This window comes from Chelonoidis abingdonii, chromosome 2 (assembly GCF_003597395.2).
Source record: "Chelonoidis abingdonii isolate Lonesome George chromosome 2, CheloAbing_2.0, whole genome shotgun sequence".
Taxonomy (NCBI): Eukaryota; Metazoa; Chordata; order Testudines; family Testudinidae; genus Chelonoidis; species Chelonoidis abingdonii.
In genome coordinates, this window is record NC_133770.1 from 167,525,041 (window position 1) to 167,547,238 (window position 22,198).

General features: G+C 43.7%; 1 protein-coding gene across 2 annotated transcripts in view; it reads right to left on the bottom strand.

Annotated features, from left to right (window-relative positions):
* The window catches only part of KAT6A (lysine acetyltransferase 6A), a 77,547-nt gene that overhangs the window by 5,416 nt on the left and 49,933 nt on the right, over positions 1-22,198 (bottom strand). For both annotated transcript variants that reach the window (XM_075062800.1, XM_032774545.2), the window contains exons 11-17: positions 21,249-21,390; positions 20,622-20,783; positions 19,371-19,464; positions 17,094-17,325; positions 14,432-14,627; positions 11,622-12,311; positions 10,201-10,501 (exon numbers count right to left, since the gene is read on the bottom strand). In XM_075062800.1, coding sequence (XP_074918901.1) covers positions 10,201-10,501; positions 11,622-12,311; positions 14,432-14,627; positions 17,094-17,325; positions 19,371-19,464; positions 20,622-20,783; positions 21,249-21,390 — 1,817 coding nt within the window. The remainder of the gene's footprint in view (positions 1-10,200; positions 10,502-11,621; positions 12,312-14,431; positions 14,628-17,093; positions 17,326-19,370; positions 19,465-20,621; positions 20,784-21,248; positions 21,391-22,198) is intronic.

The following is a 22,198-nucleotide window of genomic DNA, read 5'->3' on the forward strand; positions in this document are numbered from 1 at the left end:
AGCCTTTCATATATAATCCAAATTCAGTGACATACTATACGTTGGAAGAACTAGAAAGGACCACCATAACTTTGCAAGTACAATTAATGTCATGTGTTTTTAATAGGAAAATATTCCACTTGAGCAAGATACTTCCCACACTTATGAACATAAATTGCACATGTGTTTACATTTAGTTCTGTTCTTCAGAAGAGATCTAAGATCCAGAACTACCTCTCTTTCCAGTCATTGCTGAAATTGATTAAAAATCAAAGTAATTATATAGATCCAGTAGAACACCAGAGTTAAGAATTCACCAGTCAACCACACACCTCATTTGGAACTGGAAGTCAGCAATTAGGCAGCAGAGACAAAAAAAGCAAATACTATACTGCACAGTACTGTGTTAAACATAAAGTACTAAAAAAAAATAAAGGGAAAATCTAAAAAAAAAAAAAAAAGATTTGACAAGGTAAGGAAACTGTTTCTGTGCTTGTTTTATTTAAATTAAGATGGTTAAAAAAAGCAGCATTTTTCTTCTGCAAAATAAAATTTAAGAGCTGTATTAAGTTAATGTTCAGTTGTAAACTTTTGAAAAAACAACCATAACATTTTTTTCTGAGTTATAAACAACTCCATTCCCAAGGTGTTCATAACTCTGAGATTCTACTGTAATTTAATTTGGCAGCTGAAGAACACTTAGTTTCTGCATAAATAATAAAAGGAAGCCAAATTTTTCTCTCTTTTGTCTATTTTTTGATGGATCAATTTTCACATTTAAGCTACTTTCCAAATGTTATTATAGATTCATAGATATAAGGCCAGAAAGGACCATTGTGATCATCTAGTCTGACCACTGATATAGCACAGGCCCTAGGACTTCCTTGAATTAATTCCTGTTTGAACTAGAGCATTTCTCTTACAAAAATATCCAGTCCTGATTTAAAGTTTTGAGTGATGAAGAATCCAACACAGCCCTTGATAAATTGTTCCAATAGTTACAAATTTGCACCTTATTTCTAGTTTGAATGTATCAAGCTTCAACTTCCAGCTACTGGATCGCATTATACCTTTCTCTGCTAGACTGAAGAGCCCTCTATTTCTGCTCCCCATGTTGGTACTTATAAATTGTGATCAAGTCACTCTTAACCTTCTCTTTATTAACTTAAATGGACTAAGCATCTTGAGTCTCACTATGAGGCATGTTTTCCAGTCCTTAAATAATTCTTGTCTAACTGATCACCATATTTGAGGTCAGAAGGAATTTTTCCCCGGGTTAGACTGGCGGAGACCTTGGGGTTTTTTTGCCTGCCTCTGCAGCATGGGGCATGAGTCACTTGAAGGTTTTAATTAGAGTAATGGTGAATTATCTGTAACTTGAAGTCTTTAAACCATAATTTGAGGACTTCAGTAACTCAGCCAGAGGTTAGGAGTCTAATACAGGAGTGGGTGGGTGAGGTTCTGTGGCCTGCAATGTGCAGGTGGTCACACTAGATGATCATGATGATCCCTTCTGACATTAAAATCTATAAATCTTGTGGACATCAGACCTGGACATAATACTCCAGTAGTGGTTGCAGTACCAAATACAGAGGTAATGTAATCTGCCTACTCCTACTCAAGACTCCCCTGTCTATACATACCAGGATCACATTAGCTCTTTTCACTACAGCATCACACTGGGAGCTCATGTTCAGGTGCTTATCTCCCATGGGCCTGAAGTACTTTTCAGTCACTGCTTTCCACGACAGACTTCCTCATGCTGGAAGTATGACCTACATTTTTTGTTCCTAGAGTGTAATTTTATATTTGGCTGTATTAGCACACATATTGTTAGCTTAAATCCAGCTAACCCAGAGATCTAGATTGCTTTGTATCAGTAGACTGTACTCTTCATCGTTTACCACAGACATTCTTGCTCTTTACGGGCCTATTCCTACAAGATACTGAGCACTCTCAAGTAGAGGTTGTGAAGTCAAGGGGAAGTTGGAAGTTTTTGATACTTCTATTAGTCTCTCAGCACCGTGTAGGACTCAGTCCTACCCGCAATAAATTGTTGAAAAATTATTAGTTTCTATATGTTTTCATACTTTGAGTTTAAAACAGTGGAGTCACCCTAAACAATTTCTCTCTCTCTCTTTAGTGTTAAATACTTCAAAATTATTTGAAAGGTGTTGTCCTACTTCCCATTCAATTGACATTTAGTCACGCTGCCCCATTTGGTTCTTTAAAAAACCAGTTACTAACCTTCCATAACTGTTGTTCGAGATGTGTTGTTCATGTCCATTCCATGTTAGGTGTGTGTGCTTGCCATATGCACTGGTACCAGAAGTTTTACCTGTAGTGGTATCCATAGGCGACTGGCTCTGGTGCCCTCAGGAAAGGCGTTCATATGCGCCGATAGAAGGGGCGCCACCGGCTCTCCCCTTCCTCAGTTCCTTCTTGCTGAAACTCCGACAGAGAGGAAGGAGGGCGGGTCATGGAATGGACACGAGCAACACATCTCGAAGAATAACAGTCACAGTGATGAGTAACCGTTTTTGCTTCTTCAAGTGCTTGCTCGTGTCCATTCCATGTTAAGTGACTCCCAAGCAGTATCTGTGGAGGTGAGTAGGAGTTCATAGATGTGTTGATTGCAACACAGCTCTGCCAAAGCCAGTGTCATCTCTGGCTTGCTGGGTGATGGTATAGTGGGTTGTGAAGGTGTGCACCAAATACTACGTTGCGACCCTGCAGATATCCTTGATAGGGACTTGTGCTAGGAAGGCTGTTGACGATGCCTGAGCTCTCATTGAATGTGTCGTCACTATCGGTGGAGGTACAACCTGCACCAAATCGTAGTAAGTATAGATGCAGGTAGTAATCCAAGAAGAAAGCCTTTAAGACGACACTGGGAGGCCTTTCATCCTGCCAGCCACCGCGACAGAGTTGAGTCCATCTACAGAAGGAGTTGGTATGCTTTAAGCAGAAAGCAAGAGCCTGCCTAACATCTAGAGTGTGCAAACCCCTCTCCTCGTTGGACGCGTGAGGCTTTGGACAGAACATCGTGAGGAAAAATGTCCTGGTTAACACGAAAAGGCAACACCACCTTTGGAAGGAAAGTAGGATGGGGACGCAACTGAACCTTGTTCTTGTAGAACATCGTGTATAGGGGCTCCGGGGTGAAGGCTTTAATCTCGGAGACTCACCTTGCTGAAGTGATAGTCACAAGGAAAGCAACCTTCCACAGCAGATGTGCAAGAGAACAGGAGGCTAGAGGTTCGAAGAGAGGGCCAGTGAGCCTAGAGAGGACTAGGTTGAGGGCCCATTGGTGCACCAGGTCCTAGACTGGGGGAAAAAGCCTTTCAAGGCCCTTAAGAAACCTGATCGTCATTTCATGTGAGAATACCGATCTGCCCCAGATGTGGGGATGGAAAGCCGAAATGGTTGCCAGGTGCACCTTGATCGAGGAGAAGGCCTTGATATTTTAGGTGAAGCAGATGGTTCAGAATGGACTGCAGAGAAGACTGGGTCAGGGAGTTCCTCTGCTCCGATGCCCAGCAAGAGAAGCACTTCCACTTTACCAGGTAATCACTCTAATGAAGAGTTTTCTACTCTCCAACAGAATGTGCTGGACTTGACTAGAACAGGCCTCCTTCTTTGGGTTCGGCCACACAGCATCCACACTGTGAGGTGGAGAGAGGCAAGATTCGGGTGCAGCAACCTCCCATGATCCTAAGAGCAGGTCTGGGCAGTTGAGCAGCATCCATGGGGACTCTGTTGCCAAATCCATGAGCATGCCGAACCAATGCTGGGGTGATCATGATGACTTTGGCCTGGTCCCTCTTGATTGTCAGGAGGGTCCTGCTGAGAAGCGGGATCAGCGGGAAGGTGTATATCAGGTCAGGAGGAAAGCGTCTGGAGCTACGTCTACACTACAGGATAAATTCGAATTAGCTTAAACTGATTTTATAAAACAGATATTATAAAGTCGATTGTGCGCGTCCACACTAGGCACATTAATTCGGTGGTGTGCGTCCATGGTGCGAGGCTAGCACTGATTTCTGGAGCGGTGCACTGTGGGTAGCTACTGTAAAATAATGAGGCCAATAATGTCGATTTGCGTCCACACTAACCCTAATCCGATATAGTAATATCGATTTTAGCATTACTCCTCTCGTTTTGTAGGAGTACAGAAATCGATTTAAAGAGCCTTTTAAATCGATATAAAGAGCAGTGTAGTGTGGACGGGTGCAGCGTTAAATCGATTTAACGCTGTTAAAATCGGTTTAACAGCGTAGTGTAGACCAGGCCTGGGAGTGATCTGCTGTCAAGCCCTTGAAGGGAGCAGAACTAGTGGGACTTCCTGTTCTACCTGGTGGCAAACAGGTCCACTTGGGGAGCTCCCCAGCTCTGTAATATCATTCTGATGACCTCCGAGTGGAGGGACCACTCGTGGTGAGAAAAAAACGACTTGCTAAGGCGACCAGCCAGCATGTGTCGGACACCAGGAGATGTAGAGCCTTGATTTATATGGGGTGCCAGATACAGAAATCCCACAGCCGGAGGGCTTCCTGACAGAGGATCGAGATCCTCCTTGCCTGTTGACATAAAACATTGAGGCCACATTGTCCATCAACACCTGTACCACCTGATGGGATAACTGCGGAAGGAACAATTTGCAAGCCAAACGGATGGCCCTGAACTCCCTGACACTGATGTGCAATACCAGCTCTTCCTGGGATCACAGCCTCTGGGTCTTTAGTGATCCAAACTGGCTTCCCACGTGTCCGACACTAGCACCATTGTGGGTTTTGGGGTCACGAAGGGTACTCCTTCGGGCATATTTACTGGGTTGGACCACCATTCCAGAGCAGTAAGTATTTATTGTGGAATTGTGAGGACTCTGTCCAGGTGGTGCCTGGCTGGGGTGTAAACTGACCAGCCACATCTGGAGGGGTCTGAGATGTAGTCGTGCGTGTCAAATTAAATACATGCATGTCACCGTGTGCCCTAGCAACCTGATGCATACCCTGGCTGTGGTGACTGCGTGATTGGTGAGTTGGGTGATTAGGCCTGATATTGCCTTGAATCTGGGTTCTGGGAGAAAGGCCCTGGCTCAGATACAGTCCAGAACTGCCCCAATGAAATCTGCTCTCTGCACTGGAACCAATGTGGATTTTTGTTCCTTTATCAATAGATCCAATGCTCAGCAAGTGACTTCGATCAACTCGATGTTGCGATGAACTTGTACCCTCAAACGACTCTTGATGAACCAACTGTCGAGGTAAGGGTAGATTTGAACGCCCTGGTGCCTCAGATAAGCTGTGACCACCCATGCATTTTGTGACCACCATTGGCGCTGTAGCCAGGCCAAATGGAAACACTACAAACTGGTAGCGAGCTTGTCCCATTACAAACAGCAGGAACCTTCTGTGTCCGTGGAAAACTGAAATATGAAAATATGCGTCCTTCAAGTCGAGGGCAGTGTATCAGTCTCCAGGATCCACAGAGGGGATAACGGAGGCCAAGGAGACCATACAGAACTTCAACTTTCTGAGGTATTTGTTGAGGCCTTGCAGGTCCAATATGGGACACAGATCTCTTTTGGCCTTCGGTATCAGCAAGTACTGAAAGTAGAAACTTTTCCCGCTTAGATGCATGGGGTCTTCCTCTACAGCCCTTACTCGCAGGAGGGCTTGCACCTCTTGAGTGAAAAGTTGCTTGTGAGAAGGGTCCCTGAAAAGGGATGAGGTTGCCGTTAGGCGCACCCGCAAAATACCGCTTGCTTCCAGGCTGGTAGCGGGGCAGAGCCCAAGTGGGAGGAAGGAGCTAACTGTTGGCCTTGATGGCGCTTGTAGCCCTTGCCCTTCTTACAGTAGGGCTCTGGTCAGGCCTGACCACTTGGTGTTTGAGACTGCTGCGGTTTAAACCTCTTTCTAGCAGATGCCGGTGTATAGAGACCAAGGGAACGTAGAGTAGACCATGAATCCTTAAGCCCATGCAACCATGTCTGTTTGTTCTGCAAATAGGGCTAGGCCATCGAAAGGGAGGTCCTGAATTGATTGTTGAGCCTCCGTCGACAGCTGTAGTGATGGACCTGGCCGCTGAGTTCACCGTGTCAGAGGTGGCCTGAAGGGAGGACTTTGCCACATTTCTCTCTTCATCTAAAATGGCCAGGAACTCCTGCTTGGAGTCCTCTGGCAGTGAGTCTGTGAAGTTGGCCACAGGCTACCACACATCAAAATCATACCTACCGAGTAAGGCCTGATAGTTCGCCACTCATAATTGGAGGCTGGCAGATGAATAAACTTTTCTGCCAAATAAGTCTAGCCTCTTGCCATCTTTGTTTCTGGGAGTTGTCCCAGGTTGTCCCTGCCTGTCTCCCTCGTTGGCAGCAGTGACCACGAGAGAGTTCGGAGCCGAGTGGGAATATAAAAACTCAAAGCCCTTCGCAAGGACTTAATACTTCGTCTCTGCCCGTTTGGAGATAGGCGGGAGAGAGGCTGCCATAATGCTTTCACCAGCTTTACTACTCCTTTGTGGATTGGGAATTCAACTCTAGACAGGGCCATCGGGGCCAAAATGTCAAATAAAATATCAGAGAGTTCTGCCAGGTCCTCTGCTTCCCATCCCAGGTTTGCGGCCACCTGCTTTAGCAGCTCCAGGTGTGCTTTGGCATTGTCCTGTGGCACTGTTTGGGACGGTCCCGCCACTGCAAGGGTGGGAGGAGGGGCTGGCTCAGCGTCCCCCGCACCACATGGGTGGCCTCTACCAAGGGGAGAGGGATAGCTCAGTGGTTTGAGCATTGGCCTGCTAAACCCAGGGTTGTGAGTTCAATCCTTGAGGGGGCCATTTAGGGATTTAATTGGGGACTGGTCCTACTTTGAGCAGGGGGGTGGACTAGATGATCTTCTGAGGTCCCTTCCAACCCTAATAATCTATGATAAGGTCAGAGGATGCTCCTGGGCACCTTGCTCAGACCCTTCTTCTGACTCCGGAGAGGGGTGGGAGACTGCCGCTGACCTCCTCTCTGACGCCCCCAACACTGAACGCTGCATCTGGGTTTAAATAAATAAATATATGGAGATACTCCTATCTCATAGAACTAGAAGGGACCTTGAAAGGTCATTGAGTCCAGTCTCCTGCCTTCACTAGCAGGACCAAGTACTGTCCCTGACAGATTCCATCCCTAAATGGCCCCCTCAAGGACTGAACTCACAACCCTGAGTTTAGCAGGCCAATGCTCAAACCACTGAGCTATTCCTCCCCCACAATGCCACAGGTTCCAAAAGTGCCACGAGGTGGGCCATGCATCGGTTGGTAGCCCTGGTGAAACCCTCCCAGATATGGCTGGGTGCGCCTGGCTTGAGGGACCTGCCATCTCTTCAGCCTCTGAGCCTGAGGAAGAAAGTTCCTCCCTTGGGGACCACGGTGGCACTGATGCCACATCCATGTCCCCTCCGCACCTACCATCCCGGCGTCTGCGGCTGGGGCTGAAGTGCTGGGGCTCAGGGTCCTGGTGCTGCCTGTCCAGGGCCCGGTGGCGGAGCTTGGCGGATTGGCAACGGTACACCAGTGATCGACGCCTAGTGCTCTGGGAACGACGCCAGGAGTCTGGCTATTGACAATCGGGCAACAGAAAACGAAGTCTCGACTCCGGAGCTTGGTGCAGCAAGTCTGGTGATCTGCGTTTCAGCTCCAGGGACCATTCACGTGGTTCTGGGGATTGGCATTGTGGTCCTGATGATCTCTGTTGCCCCGAGGAACAGGTGGGACCAGTGCCATGGTCCCAGGGACCAGTGGCATGCCTCAGCTCTGCGTTGACTGTTCGGCGAATGATGCCACACCTCGGGGGACCAATGCCAATAGTCCGGTAAATGGTGCCAGGAGCTCTGGTTGTTATGGGCAGGTTGGAAGTGCGTCCCCAGGAATTGCTGCTTTGATGTAAACTGCAGTGGTGCCAGGGAATGATGCCGTGCCAATGGAGACCGTTGGTCAGGCCTCAGTGCCAGCTTCCCTCTGGAGATGATGACATCTTGACGGGGCATTGGTGGCACCAGCAAAGACATGATGTCTTTTGCAGCCTGAAAGGCTTCTGGCGTCAATGGAATCTCCTGGTGGTAGGGACCTCTGGCACTACCTGGGGTAGCTGGTGGGTCCCTAGGAAGGCTGGATAGCCTAGCCAGTGATGCAGGTGCCTGGCTGAGCTCCAGAGATGTGCTGCCCCGCATGGGCCTATGCTCCTCTCCGGACTTTCCCTTCCCAGTACGGGATGTTGAGGAGCACCATCTCCTGGGGTGCTTTCTCTGCTTTTTAGCAGGTACCAGGGACCGGTGCCGGCAGCGCACTTCGCACGGATGCCATGATGCTTGGTGAGGAGTCCAGTCTTGGTGACTCGGAGACCAGTGTGAGGGCCAACTTCATGAGGAGCACTCTTAGTCTTATGTTCCACTCCATTTTAGTTCTTGGCTTAAAACTTTTGCTGATGCAACACTTTTTGCTAATGTGAGTTTCCCCCAAACGCATCAAACAGCTTTGATGAGGATCATTGACCAGCACAGGCTTTTTGCAGTGATCACAAGGCTTGAAGACCGGGGACCAGGGTATGTCCCATTCCTAAGCTAAGTCCCTTAGGGGATTATCTAACTTATCTACAGTATTATTTAGCTAACTATTAAGAGAACAATGAAAACTACTTATCTAAGAATGATTTACATGAGTGATAGGGAAAAAAAAACACTTCCCAAAGCCAGGAGACCCTCCAGCACCATCACCAGTGGTAAGAAAGAGCTGAGGGAGGGGGGACCCGTGGCACCCTTTATACTGGCGCATATGTGCACCACTCCAGAAGGCGCGAGAGCCAGTCCCCTACAGATACCACTGAGGGAAAAACTTCTTGCACCGGTGCATGTGGTGAACACACACCCCTAACATGGAATGGACATGAGCAACCGCTCTAAGAAGAACTTAAATTTTCCATAAGTAGGAGACATGATAAAACTGAGAGAAGAAAAAGGTAGATCAAACATCAGGAAAAACCTGGAAATGTTACGTAGTAGTTTATATAATTGTTTCCCAAGGAAAAGTACTGGAAGTCTCATAGCTTAAAACGGACCAGATAGATCTTTTCTTATCTCTAATTTCTACCATCACAAAACAATGTTCAAGCTGTTAAATGAATTCCCTAAAACATATGTGATGTGCAACATGCTCAAGTTATTTTTTTCTATCTTAACTATTGCACGTTATGACATTTTGTTATTCTTTCTGCCTAATCCATGTTGCACTAACACTTTTTTCACATTTAATTTTAATGTAAGTGGGGATTAACACCATAGGAACACAATGGTGATTGGTGCTATATAAATAGCAAAGATAGACAGAATTACATCATTACCTCTTCAGCATTTAAGTACCTTTAGGGATGATTCTCCTCAGCTAATGAGAGGCCAGTTGAGTACTATGAATTGCTTAGGAAGTTCCAGTAAGAATCATTGAAGGTGGCATGAGAACAGCAAACATCACTTTCTTATGGTCCTTTATTTTTATCTGGCTGTTTGCCCTCATACAATGTAGGCAATCAAAGAGTTCCCACAGGCCATATGCAATGTATTAGGCAATAATGGAGCATATAACAACTGTGAATTAGGTTATGAGTTAAATACTTGAATGAGAGATGCTACATCTATAGTGTTACAGCACACTAAATGCCACAGTTCAGACCAAATTTATTTTTCTTGTCTGTATTAAAGGTTTAGAACCAGAGCACTTTGGGGAAGGATTAGAAATTGAGGGCAAGTATACTCAATATAAATGAGGAATAGATCCCCAATAGACCCTTTACTGTCTATTCCTCCTACTTTATTTAGTCAATGTAAGGAGATGCTGAGTAAGACATCGCTGGGATTTGCTTTGCTTTTATTTCTCTAAGTGACACCTTTGCGTAACCATTACTGCAGCCACATATATTTCCTTCACTAAGGAACTGGAACAGATGAAATGTGAAGATGACCTGTTATCTCTTCACATACTGAGATGATACTTAAATATAAAAATACATTTTTCACATGAGCTATAAATATCAGAGGTTGGTCTGATTGGTAATCTGTGCCTAGTTAGATATTTTGTCTGGAAATTACAGGGCAGTGTATACCACTTCCTGAGGGATTAAGGCTATCACTCACTCAACGCCCTTAATTATATCAAGGTGCCAATTCACAGCTTGCTCATTAAACATACCGTTAGTGTCATCAGACTCCTCTTCATCTTTGGACTTCCTCTTAGAGGTGGGTCTGCGCCTGAGGGAATCCTGGGGGGGTAAGTGGCGAAAGTAGCCCCGGGTGAACAGTTCACTCTCATCCTCTTCCTCTTCCTCTTCGATCTCAAAGGTAGGCTCTAATCGGGGCATTGGTCTCTCAGAGTCCGAGTCCTCAAAAGGTTCATCCAGCACCTCTGTGGTCTCAGAGATTGTTTCAGTGACAACACTGCTGTTGTGGTGCTTCCGCTTACGGACTCGCCTCTTCCGATGGAGAATTGGTTTCTGGGTGAAAGGGGGGGGGGGGAAAGGCATTTGATCACATACAGCAAAAATAAACCACTGAAAAATGGAAAAAACTAAACTTCTGAACTCAACAATCTGCGTGGGCTCAGGACAGCCTCCCCTCCAGAATCTAGACACTACTGAAACCATGGCCCAGATTCTGCCCTCAGTCATTCAGGGGAAAATACAGAGGAATACTACTACTACCACTGCCCTGCTCTTGTACAGCAATTTTGTCAGTAGATCTCAAAGCACTTTGCAAAGGAGAGCAGAGTCGTCATCACCATTTTACAGATGGGGAAACTGAGGCACAGCAGCGCTATTAGTTGCCCAAGCTTACCCTACAGGCTAGTAGCGGAGGTGGGGCTAGAACCCAGCTATTCTGAGTTCCAGTCCAGTGTTTTATTCATTCGGCCACACTTCTATGAAGGTAACTGGATTTACACCAGTGTAACAGAACAGAAACTGTTTGTAAGAGCTGAGGATCAACAATCCATCCACGACCTGCTATATAACTGTTTGGAAGGTTTAGTGTCCAACAGGACATATGTATGTGAATTAAAACCAACTACACAGATCATGCAGAAAAGATGATTTCTACTTTTTGTTTGCAGCATCCTGCCACTAAACACAAGGTTTTCTTGGTCATGTTTATAGAATTCGTTATCTCCAAAGTCAGGCATAGTGAAGCCCTCACATTGCAATTTATTTTAAACTTTGCTGATTAGTTAACATTGTTTTGTGAAGCTTCTTTTCCAGTGAATGCTATTTCCATGTTTATTGCATTGTATATGACATGACACAGATGTATTTTATAACAGAAGGGAGTGAAAAATAAAAAGCCTAGGGGAACATGGGAAACCTTCACTTCCTGATACAATAGAAAGTGTCTACTAAAAGAGTTAGCAAAAGTGTTCTCCACACACTGCCTTCTCTACACATTCGAGAAACAAGGACAGTCTCTCAGATTATTTGAAAAGAGGCAGATCAGTTGATATATTGTAACTTGTATAGCTTTAAACCAAGTCTCTTCAGCAATGGACCCCAATATGGTACCAATCCATGGAGAACATGTACTGCAGCATGCAGCCAGAGATAAAGGAGCACAAGAAGCACGTACCTTTCGTTTTAATGTTGGCTTGGTGAGAACAGGTGGAGAGTTTGAACGAGGACTCACAGGCTCATCCTCCTCCTCTTCGCTACTCTCACTAAAGCACCTCAGGAGAGTCCTATCCCCATCGCTATAGCGCCGGGGCAATCTGTCACACTCCTCTGTGAATCTGCATTTCAGGGGCTCAGTGCTGTTCTTTAGCTGCCCCCTCCACATTTCCATGCCTTCGCTGTATCGCCTCCGGGGGGCTGATGACTTCTCAGCTTTGCTATACTGTCCCTGAGGGACTGCAGACTTTTCCTCATCTTCACCATAGCGACCCCGTGCGGCTGGAGATTTCTCCTCACATTCTCCACATCGCCCATGAGAGACTGCTGACTTCTCCTCACATTCACCACATCGCCCCCGCGAGGCTGCTGACTTCTCCTCGCATTCACTACATCGTCCACTGGGGACTGCTGACTTTTCCTCCATGAGCAGTTTCTGTTCCTTCTCACTAAAGGGCTCCTGCAGGTTTTTGCCTTTTCTGCTCCATCGGCCTCTCCGTGATGTCTGGCTGTTTGCAGGAAGACTATCCAGGGGAAGAACTTGTTTATTTGGCCGTGTAGAATTGTCTGGAATTATGTTTGGCTTTTTTTCACTCTCTGCATGAGAATAAGGCTCTTGCTCCTTCTTCTCCCACAATACAGATTTTACCACCTGAATTAAATAAAAACAAATAAATTTCACATATTTTATTTAAATTATGTTTCCATCCTGAACTCCACCCTAAAAAAGCCCTTGACAAGACAAAGCACAGTACTGGAAACTGAAGGACTTAGAACAAGGTATCAGGGGTGACTCCTGGGAACTGCAGAATGGCAAACGGATAGCTCTCAAAGGGCTGCAAAGGGGTTCCAAAATCCCACTTTGATAATGTTCTCCCACAAGCTGCTTAACAGCTTATTTCTACCACCAGTGGCCATTAGTTTACTGATACCTGCTGGAATGAAAATATAATAATCTTACAGCAAAGTCCAGTATCTGTTAAACCTTGGAGGAAGTGAGATGTAAAAGGCCTTTTTCCAGCTATTTGTATATGGTCAAAGACAACAGAAGTAATTTTCTATAGCAATGTAGAGTTGTCATAAATAGATAGCTAAGGGTTAATGTTTCTTTTACCTGTAAAGGGTTAACAAAGGGAACCAAACACCTGACCAGAGGACCAATCAGGAAACTGGATTTTTCAAAGTCAGGAGGGGATTTTTTGGGGTCTGAGTTTTTTGTCTGTCTCTCAGCTATGAGAAGGTTCTTTCTATCTTCTAATCTCTGTTCCAACTTGTAAGTACAGGTAGAAAACAATATAGGCTTTTATGTTTGTTGGGTGTATTACATGTGTGTAACTTGCTAGAATGTTTAAATTGGATATCTTTTTGAATCAGACTGTTATTCATATTTTCTTATAAGCAATAGCCCTGTATTGTCACTTGATGCAGAGTTATATTCTTATGTCTCTTTCTTTCTTTTATATAAAGTTTCTTTTTAAGACTTGTTGAGTTTTCTCTCTGGGGAGGGTAAGCTCTGCAGCACCAGGGAATTGGTGGGAGGGGAAAGAGAGATAGAATCATTTCTGTTTCCTTATTTGGGTTTGTCTCTTGTGGAATAGAGGAGAATGCTTCTTGGTATTGTGATGTAAAGAGATTGCATCAATACTATCAGGTTAGCCAGAGAGGAAAGTCTGGGGGAGAGGAGGGGGAAGGGAAGTGGGTTATTTCCCTTGTCGGTAAGACTCAGAGCTTCTGGTCTTGGGTCCTCCAGGAAAGTTTGGGGGACCAGAGCGAGGCATGGCCGCGTAATTCCTGTCTGGTGGCAGCGAGATAAGATCCAAGCTGGTAATTAAGCTTGGAGGTTCATGCTAGGCACCCACATTTTGGACGCTAAGGTCCAGATTTGGGAGTTAGGCTTATGATAGTGATGAACTAGGAGGTTCATGCTAGGCACCCACATTTTGGACGCTAAGGTCCAGATTTGGGAGTTAGGCTTACGATAAGAGTCAAGTGCATTTCACGGTTTAAAGGCTATAGCAGTATGCAATCAGCTTGTCAACAAGAGTAAGGTAATCTATTTCGGTCACTCCTTAATGCTGTTACTGACGTAAGTGGGTATTCACCCATGAAAGCTCATGCTCCAAAACTTCTGTTAGTCTATAAGGTGCCACAGGACTCTTTGCTGCTTTGACGTGACAAAGTGCATTGCTTGAGGATATGATAGCCTCCAAGTTTCCCATTGCTTTGTGGGCAATGATATAAGGGCAGAGTTACACTGCTTTGGTGCTCTTCACTGTGTATTTTCATACTGGCTAACGTCTTCTGCATGTTTAAGTGTAAACTTAACTTTGAATATCTAGGTTCTCTAATGTTTTTGAAAAACCAAATATTATTTAAGGAAAAAAAAATCCATAGGAGAATTTCTAAATTACAACAACCGTGGTTCCATTTTACAGGGTGTGGTCTGGGCATTTCTGTAGGTTAAAAAAAATTAGTAATTGTTTAGTGACAGCAGTCCCTTTGTATTTTCCAACCACACTGCACCAGGATGGGCTCTACTTCCCTCCAGACTATGCTCCCTTTGGATTTCACGTTTCTGATCTGAAAATAGACAAGCAACCTAACCAAAATTCTGATGTCTTCAACCATTAAATAAAACCCCATAGCGTCCCATTTAAACTTCTAGACTGGACACAAAACACCTGTGTTGTCTGGGGAGGTACAAGAGTTGACTGAGTAGGACTCAAATGGCTATGGTCTATATAAAGAGAAGAGATTCACTCTTACACTGACCTCTCTTTCCTTCTGCTGCTGCTCTTCATTTTCTCCTTCCTCAGTCTCTTCCTCTTCATCCTCAGAGACAACAGTGTTGGAAACTATAACAGGTGTCCAACGCAGACATTCTGGATCTACATCTACAGGCCGGAGATTCACCTGGAGCTTTGCCATATGATCCTGGATAAGTTTCTCCCGACGAACAATAACAAATCTGTGAATAGAGAAGAATCCTTCAGTCTGCCATAGGAGTGGTGCACACTGTAGACACAGACACAGAGAAACCAACGCAAAGCAAGGTATGATAGAAGGACTCTGTACCCTCAATCAATGCCCATCATGTCAGGATTCAGGAAGGAAGAGTAGCAGAGGACAGTCTGACAGGACAATATTCTATCATCTGAGATATCCTAAGACTGGGAGGGAGGGCACCTTCAGTCTTTAGAGCAGTGGTTCTCAACTTATTTATTGTTGTGGGCCGCATATGCAGCCCACAGGTTGAGAACCACAGTGCCCCCCAGCTAACTCCCCCGCCCACCTAACACCCTATGCTCAGAGCCCTCTGCCCAGAGACCCCTCCACAGAGTGGGGCCAAGAGCGGAGAGTTGGTCATGTGGCAGAACCCTGACCCCAGACCCTGCCGCGTGGGGCCAGGGGCAGTTGGCTGCCTGTACCCCAGAGCCCACCCCGCGGCAGGATTGCCTGGAGTCCATTCCATAGTAGGATTGCCCGGAGTCCATTCCATAGTAGGATTGCCCAGAGCCTGTTCTGAGGCAGGGCAGCACGGAACATGGACCTCACTGCACAGCAGGGCAGCCGGGAGCTGACAACTCAGAGCCCTTAGAACACACCTGAGTTGGGCTTCAGCTATGTGCTAATTGGGCCACATGTTCAGAGCTGCTGCTTTAGAGAGACAGCACTAATGTCTTTCCATTCCTTGCCACTGGTAACAATGATATTGTCAGCTACAGAGCAAACTGCAAGTTGACATTACAACCTCATTTGATTTTAGGGGTAAATAGTGAGATGGCAAAGTTTGCAGATGATACAAAATTACTCAAAATAGTCAAGTCCAAAGCTGATTGCAAAGAGTTACAAAGGGATCTCACAAAATTAGGTGACTGGACAACAAAATGGGAGGTGAAATTCAATGGTGATAAGTACAAAGGAATTCACTTTAGAAAACATAATCCCAACTATACACACAAAATTATGGGGGTCTAAGTTAGCTGTTTCCACCCAGGAAAGAGATCTTGGAGTCATTGTGGATAGTCCTCTGAAAACATCTGCTCAATGTGCAGCAACAGAAAGAAATGCTAACAAAATGTTAGGAACCATTAGTAAAGGGATAGATAATAAGACACAAAATATCATATGATACTGTATAAATCCATGGTATGCCCACACCTTGAATACTGCTTGCAGTTCTTGTTGCCCCATCTCAAAAAATATATATTATAATTGGAAAAAGTAAAGAGAAGGGCATCAACGATTAGGAGTATGGAACAGCATCCATAGGAAGAGACACCAAAATGACTTGGACTGTTAATCTTAGAAAAGAGACAACTGAGCTAAGATATGATAGAGGTCTGTAAAATCATGAATGGTGAGGAAAAAGTGAATAAGGAAGTGCTATTTATCCCTTCACTTAACACAAGAACCAGGGGTCATCCAATGAAATTAATAGTCAGCAGGTTTAAAACAAAGAAAAGGATGCACATCACACAACGCACAGTCAACCGATGGAACTTGTTGCCAGGGGATGTTGTGAAGGCTAAAAAAAAAATTAGATAAGTTTATGGAAGATAGGTGCATCAATGGCTATTAGCCAAGATGGTCAGGGATGCAACTCCATGCTCTGGGTGTCCCAAAGCCTCTGACTGCCAGAAGTTGGAACTGGATGACTAGATGGATCACTTGATAATTGCCCTGTTCTGTTTATTACCTCTAAAGGATCTGACACTGGCCACTGTTGGAAGACAGGATACTGGGCTAGAGGGACCATTGGTCTGACCCAGTATGGCCATTCTTATGTTCTTAGATGAGGGTATTAAGACTGTGGGATTGGGTGTATGTAAGCTGGGGGAGAGGCAGCCTAAAATGAAGGGAAGGAAAGAGTGAGAGAGAGAGACACACACTCATTACTTAGGATACATATCAAAGACTTAATGCTACTCAAGAACACAGTCAAAAGGCTAAGTCCCAACTACAAAAACATGCTTTAACTGTGTTCAGGGACATCAGTGTTATAACCTGAGCAGCTGACCTGGTCACTTTTATAATGTAAACAAGACCTTTGTTGCGGGACAAAGAATACCTTTGCTCATGTGATTTTGAATGACACCATACCATACCACCTCCCCAAAGAAATAGGAAAAGTAAAAACAAAAACAAAAACAAAAACAAAAAAACCCCCATCACTGCTATTGTGTAAGCGCTGATGGTATTTTACTTGGCTTTGATGTTCAGATTATATATTTGCCCCTTTTCAACATTCACCCTAATTATTGGCATATTACTGTGTGATATGTCCTGCTAGTGCTGTCTGAGCAGTCAGAGCTGGCCCCTGGGGAGCAGGAGAGATGTTACACCACTCAAGTCTATAAATGTAATCCCTCCCCCAACTCTGTACAGCTGTATCTAGATCCCAGCTGGGAAGCAGTGGGACTGCTATACTCACTGGTCCTTGCGAAAGTCAAGCATTCGCAGGTGATGCAGAGTGGAAGTGATGTCTTGAGGGCAGATTCCAGTGAGTTTGCTTAACTTTTTGATGCTGATTTGCTTGTCATTTTGATGATAAAGGCACTCCAATATTACACTTTTCCAATAAGCCATGTACGAGAGACGGCCCAGATCAGACAATGGCTTCTCTGGGGACCCTGCTTGGCCCTCACGCTTTGATAGCAGATAGCCTAAGGAAACACAAAGCAACTTCTCACAAATACTGGCATACGTAGATACCAACTATTACATCCTATCCCAGTGCCAACATTATAGAGAAGTTTGTACAGTGGCATTCTTCCAAAAAAGAGATGAAAAGTGTTTGAAAACCAAGACTATATCCTGCATCTACAGGAGACACTGAATAATCTGTCAGATCTTTTCCATCTCTAACCGCCATTATTCTATAATGCATTCAGAGATTTATAAACTGCATCCTGTTTTGATTACAGATTAGGGGAGAGAGATAGCTCAGTGGTTTGAGCACTGGTCTGCTAAACCCAGCGTTGTGAGTTCAATCCCTGAGGGAGCCACTTGGGGATCTGGGGCAAAATCAGTACCTGGTCCTGCTAGTGAAGGCACGGGGCTGGACTTGATGACCTTTCAGAGTCTCTTCCAGTTCTATAAGATAGGTGTATCTTTATATATGAGCTATTACCACTAGATGGCACAATCTGCCTATTTTGAACCTAGAGAGACAATATGGGTGTTATCTTTTATTGGACTAACTTCTGTTGGTGAGAGAGACAAGCTTTTGAGCTTACATTGAACTCTTCTTCAGGTCAAGAAGAATATAATGAGAAAGTGCCTTGGAACTGGTCTCTGGATATTGAGCATGCAGTTAAAGTGCAGAAAGCCTTCTAAATATCCTTTTCAAATTTATTTTATAGTACACTAATAGAGTAATTACAAAACAGTGAACTGTTAACTGTACTGTTTTTAATCATTAATGAAAGACAAGAGGGAAAAGAAATATTTCATAACTGACTTCAGCCTAAAACAGTAGCAACCTTCTCCTCAAAGCACACCCACATATTTTTGTGCTTGTGAAATTGAATATTCAGGCACGAAACATGATTAAAATGATGACTGAGGATTTCAAGGAGAAGGACGTATTTCCATCAATTGGCTGAACTAAAAACACCCAAACCTTTTCTTAAAAATATTATGTTGGGAAACTTCATTTAGAGCCCTGAGCGTCTTATATTCTGGTACTGACCTAGAGAGCTCTAATGGGCCTAAGACTGCCTATCTTCCTGTGATATACTGCCACAGACAGTTGTGATCAGAGGAGGCGAGGATGCTAGATATAACAAAGGCAGTGGCTGGCAGAAAAGTCATTCCCTACCAGAGCCAGGGGCTCCCATTCCTAGTCTGAAATAACCCAGATTTGTTGACTTTCAGGGCATTCTGTATGGCCCATGTGTTTCACCTGGTCCTTGAAGAGACTTAAGACTGGTCTACCCAGGGAAATTTATTGGCAGAACTATTCCAGTATAGTTGTACCACTATAACAACCTGTGTGGACACTAATTCCAGAATAAGAGTGTCGATACAGGGAGTTACCTCAGTAGAACTAGAGTGGTATAATTATACCAGTATCGTCGTGCTGGTAAGTGCAGACAAGCTGACAGTGGAGACTGAGGTACTGACCAATATAATGGGATGTTATTGTTTGTATATAGAGCCACTGGTCAGTAGGAGGAGCTGACTGAAATTTGTTTTTGAGTTCATAATTTTATATAATTGACAGAATGCTCAGAGCCTGTGTATAGGTGGTTTTGATTACTCTAAATCAAAAGATAAAATAAACTATTATTGGCACCTGCTTGAGAAACTATAAGTCACTTAGTTTAGCTGCTGACAGTTTCAACAAGCAATGTAGTTTTAGGGTTTACTTTATTTCGGAAAGAACTACTAAAGTAGGGTAAGCTTTTGGCAGAAACTCTGCACTGAGCATCTCTACAGCTTTTGGCATAAGGCACTTATGTAGTAAACATGGGAATCAGAGGGAGAATGATATATTTGTTTTCAGCATTTAGCTTTCCACCAGTTTAAAGAGCAGAGCCCAGAAGCCTGAATGTTTTTTTGTGTTCTCAGAACAGAGCTAATTCTGGAGAAGGTATTTCACCCAAGAAAGTTCCTGGATACCTGTACATCTTCCCCGTCTAAAACTATGAAAGGCCAAACAAATATGAAAAGGTGAAAAAAACATGAATGTGAAAGTGATCCTTACTGAAGTCAATGAGGAATCTGCCATAGCCCTTACGCTGGTACTGGGGAAGAATCATTATACAGGAAACATTGTACTTCTGTTGGCAGTGCTTCTCCTGATAGAGAAAAGAGAAAAACTTGAAAAACAATGGTTTAGTGAGATAGAAAAGAAGCTGCTGTGTGAGAGCTAGTAATTAATCCTGAACTAAAGACTAAAAATGAAAGCCCCAGTCACAGCTAGAAGCTGCTGTGTGAGAGCTAGTAATTAATCCTGAACTAAAGACTAAAAATGAAAGCCCCAGTCACAGCTCCTTGGGGACAGCAATGCGCATCAGCAAAGCACAGTCCCCAATGAGTTAAGATGGAACAGTACCAAGTCATTGTCATTACTACTGAAACAACCACCCCAGGAGGGTGAAAAAACTGAGACAGTGACATCTGCTACCTTCTTCAACTTAGAAACAAAGATAAAAATGACGGTCAGTGTAGGAATTTAAGTCCCAGCCAGTCACTCAAAAGCACCAAAATGGAGGTTCTAAACACACTGAGATAGATTCTAATATCCAAGTAACATTGGTGTAAATCTAGAGTAACCCAAGATTCACACCACTGTAACTGAAATCAAAATCGAAGTCACTGTGTGCTGGTCTAGAAGTTGAAAGATGACCATTGATTACAGCCACTGGGGTTTTTTTGGTTTGATTTTTGCTTTGTTGCTCTGATGTCTAGGATTGCAAGCAAAACAACTATTGCTGGGACAAAGAGACTTGAAAATACAGCTATTTGAAATCTTATGTTTGGCTTCCTATGCTTGACTTGTATATGGGGAATACTAATATATTTTCAGCATCAGCGGAGTCTCTGCATTCCCAGCATACAAAATAAAAAGTTTGAAATGAGGTTCAAATTGCAGACCAAGAAAAGACTTTATCTGCTGAGGAAGAGCTTAGATAGCTGTATGTGGGTAACAATGTTTACTTCACAAGCCGTTCTACCTATCACCATCAAGGGAATAGAAAGTCATTTAAAAACTTCTCCCTTTGAGCTGCTAAGTGCTGTACTAGTTCCTTTGAGGATAAGCTCTGTTCAACAATATTAAGAGGAAATTTGGCTTTATTAGTTGCTACATGTCCCTGAATTCTTCATACACAGTCTAAAGCCAGGACTGCCACAACTAGCGAAAGATGCTTTGACAACACTATATCTCAAACTGACCCAGAACAGGTCCAGCTCCAAGTCCAAATCCAAAATTACTCCATGCTAAAATACTTACTTTTGAGAAATAGCCTACAAGGTGACAGCCCTTGACATCATTCTGTGTCAGCACATAGAAAAGAAATGGCTCCACATCATAATAGAGTGTCTTATGGTCCAGGAAGAGTTTTGCCAGCAAGCACAGGTTCTGGCAGTAAATGGTACTGACATTGCCATCAACCTTACAGAAATAGAGAACAAATGAAGTCATTACACTTATTACCATACAATTATCTGATTCTGTTGGATATCTCGATTTATTCTAACCCTCATACATTAAAGAAAGGATTTCCAGATAATGCATAGGTGGCTCAGATGATTCTCAAAGTGGTAGGGTACACTTTGAGGGCACTGATCACTCTGTTATATTAATATATCATCTTGAAGGATAAATTAAAACCCATTTATGGCTTTTAACATATTTTGAGGTTACTGATCTACTCATGAACTTAGCACTATGACACTCAGGGCTATCATTCACTTCTTCATTCTTTATAGAGCTGAATGATTTAAGGACAAACAGAGGGCAAGATTTTTAAGGGTATACGAAACTCACTAGATCTATATGAATGTTGTAAAAAGGCATCAGTGTCACATTTTAAATGACACAGGAAAGCAGCAGTTATCACTCATTTTCCTAACTTACCTCAAAGACTGAAATATTGTTCTTTCTGTAAATTTCATTGGCTGGAGGATGAAACCAGCCACATTTTTTCATGTGCTGCTGGAGAATAGTTCTACTTTTCATATACTTCAGACAGAATTCACAAAGGTACAATTTAGGCAGCCTGTAAGTAAAGGTAAAGAAAATCAAAATCTATAAATACATTGTATGCTTTTGCTTATTAACTGTAACAAAAGTACTAATTCCTCAGTCCTGCTAATACAGATCTTGAGGGAAAAGAAAATGATAAAAGAGTCTCACTAACCAAACAACTTAACCAAGTATCTGTTTCAGCCAAAAATATAAAATATACCTCAAGCCACCCCATTTCCTTATTCTATAATGAATACACATTTTACATATATTCAGTGTTCCACATACTGAAAGTATGAAACAGTATCTAATAGAAGTGGTGAAGGTCCCATTGTGTGTGTCAGCTAAAACTCTGGAGAAATACTGTACTATAAGGAACAGTTCAGCATCAGGCGGTGGGTGGGTGGGGAGAGCTAGATGAGGGTTTTGTAATTTTCTTTCCTTTCAATCTCTAAGTTCTATGAAGCCTTTCTCTGTTCAAGTCATTCACTTTGATGGGGTTGATGGTAAGCCTGCTATTATTGACTTGACTCCAATTACTCTCTCCAGCTACAGTGTTAATTACAGTTATTTTAACTAATCCCACAGCATTTGGAAGAGTAAGAATGATTTTTTATAGTGATTCCCCGAGCCGCATGACTGAGTGAGAGAGGGTGTTTTGTGGTTTCAATCTTTCCCCTCTACGGTCCTATTTAAAGCTGGTCCACATTCTGAACTGACTTTTTTTCTGAAGGTTGGACAGCTTGTGGTTTAGACAGTTTGCAAAGTTTTCACCGAATAGAAAACAATATAAAAGCGATCAAATAAATTTTACTGTCTCCTACATGATAGTCTCCTAG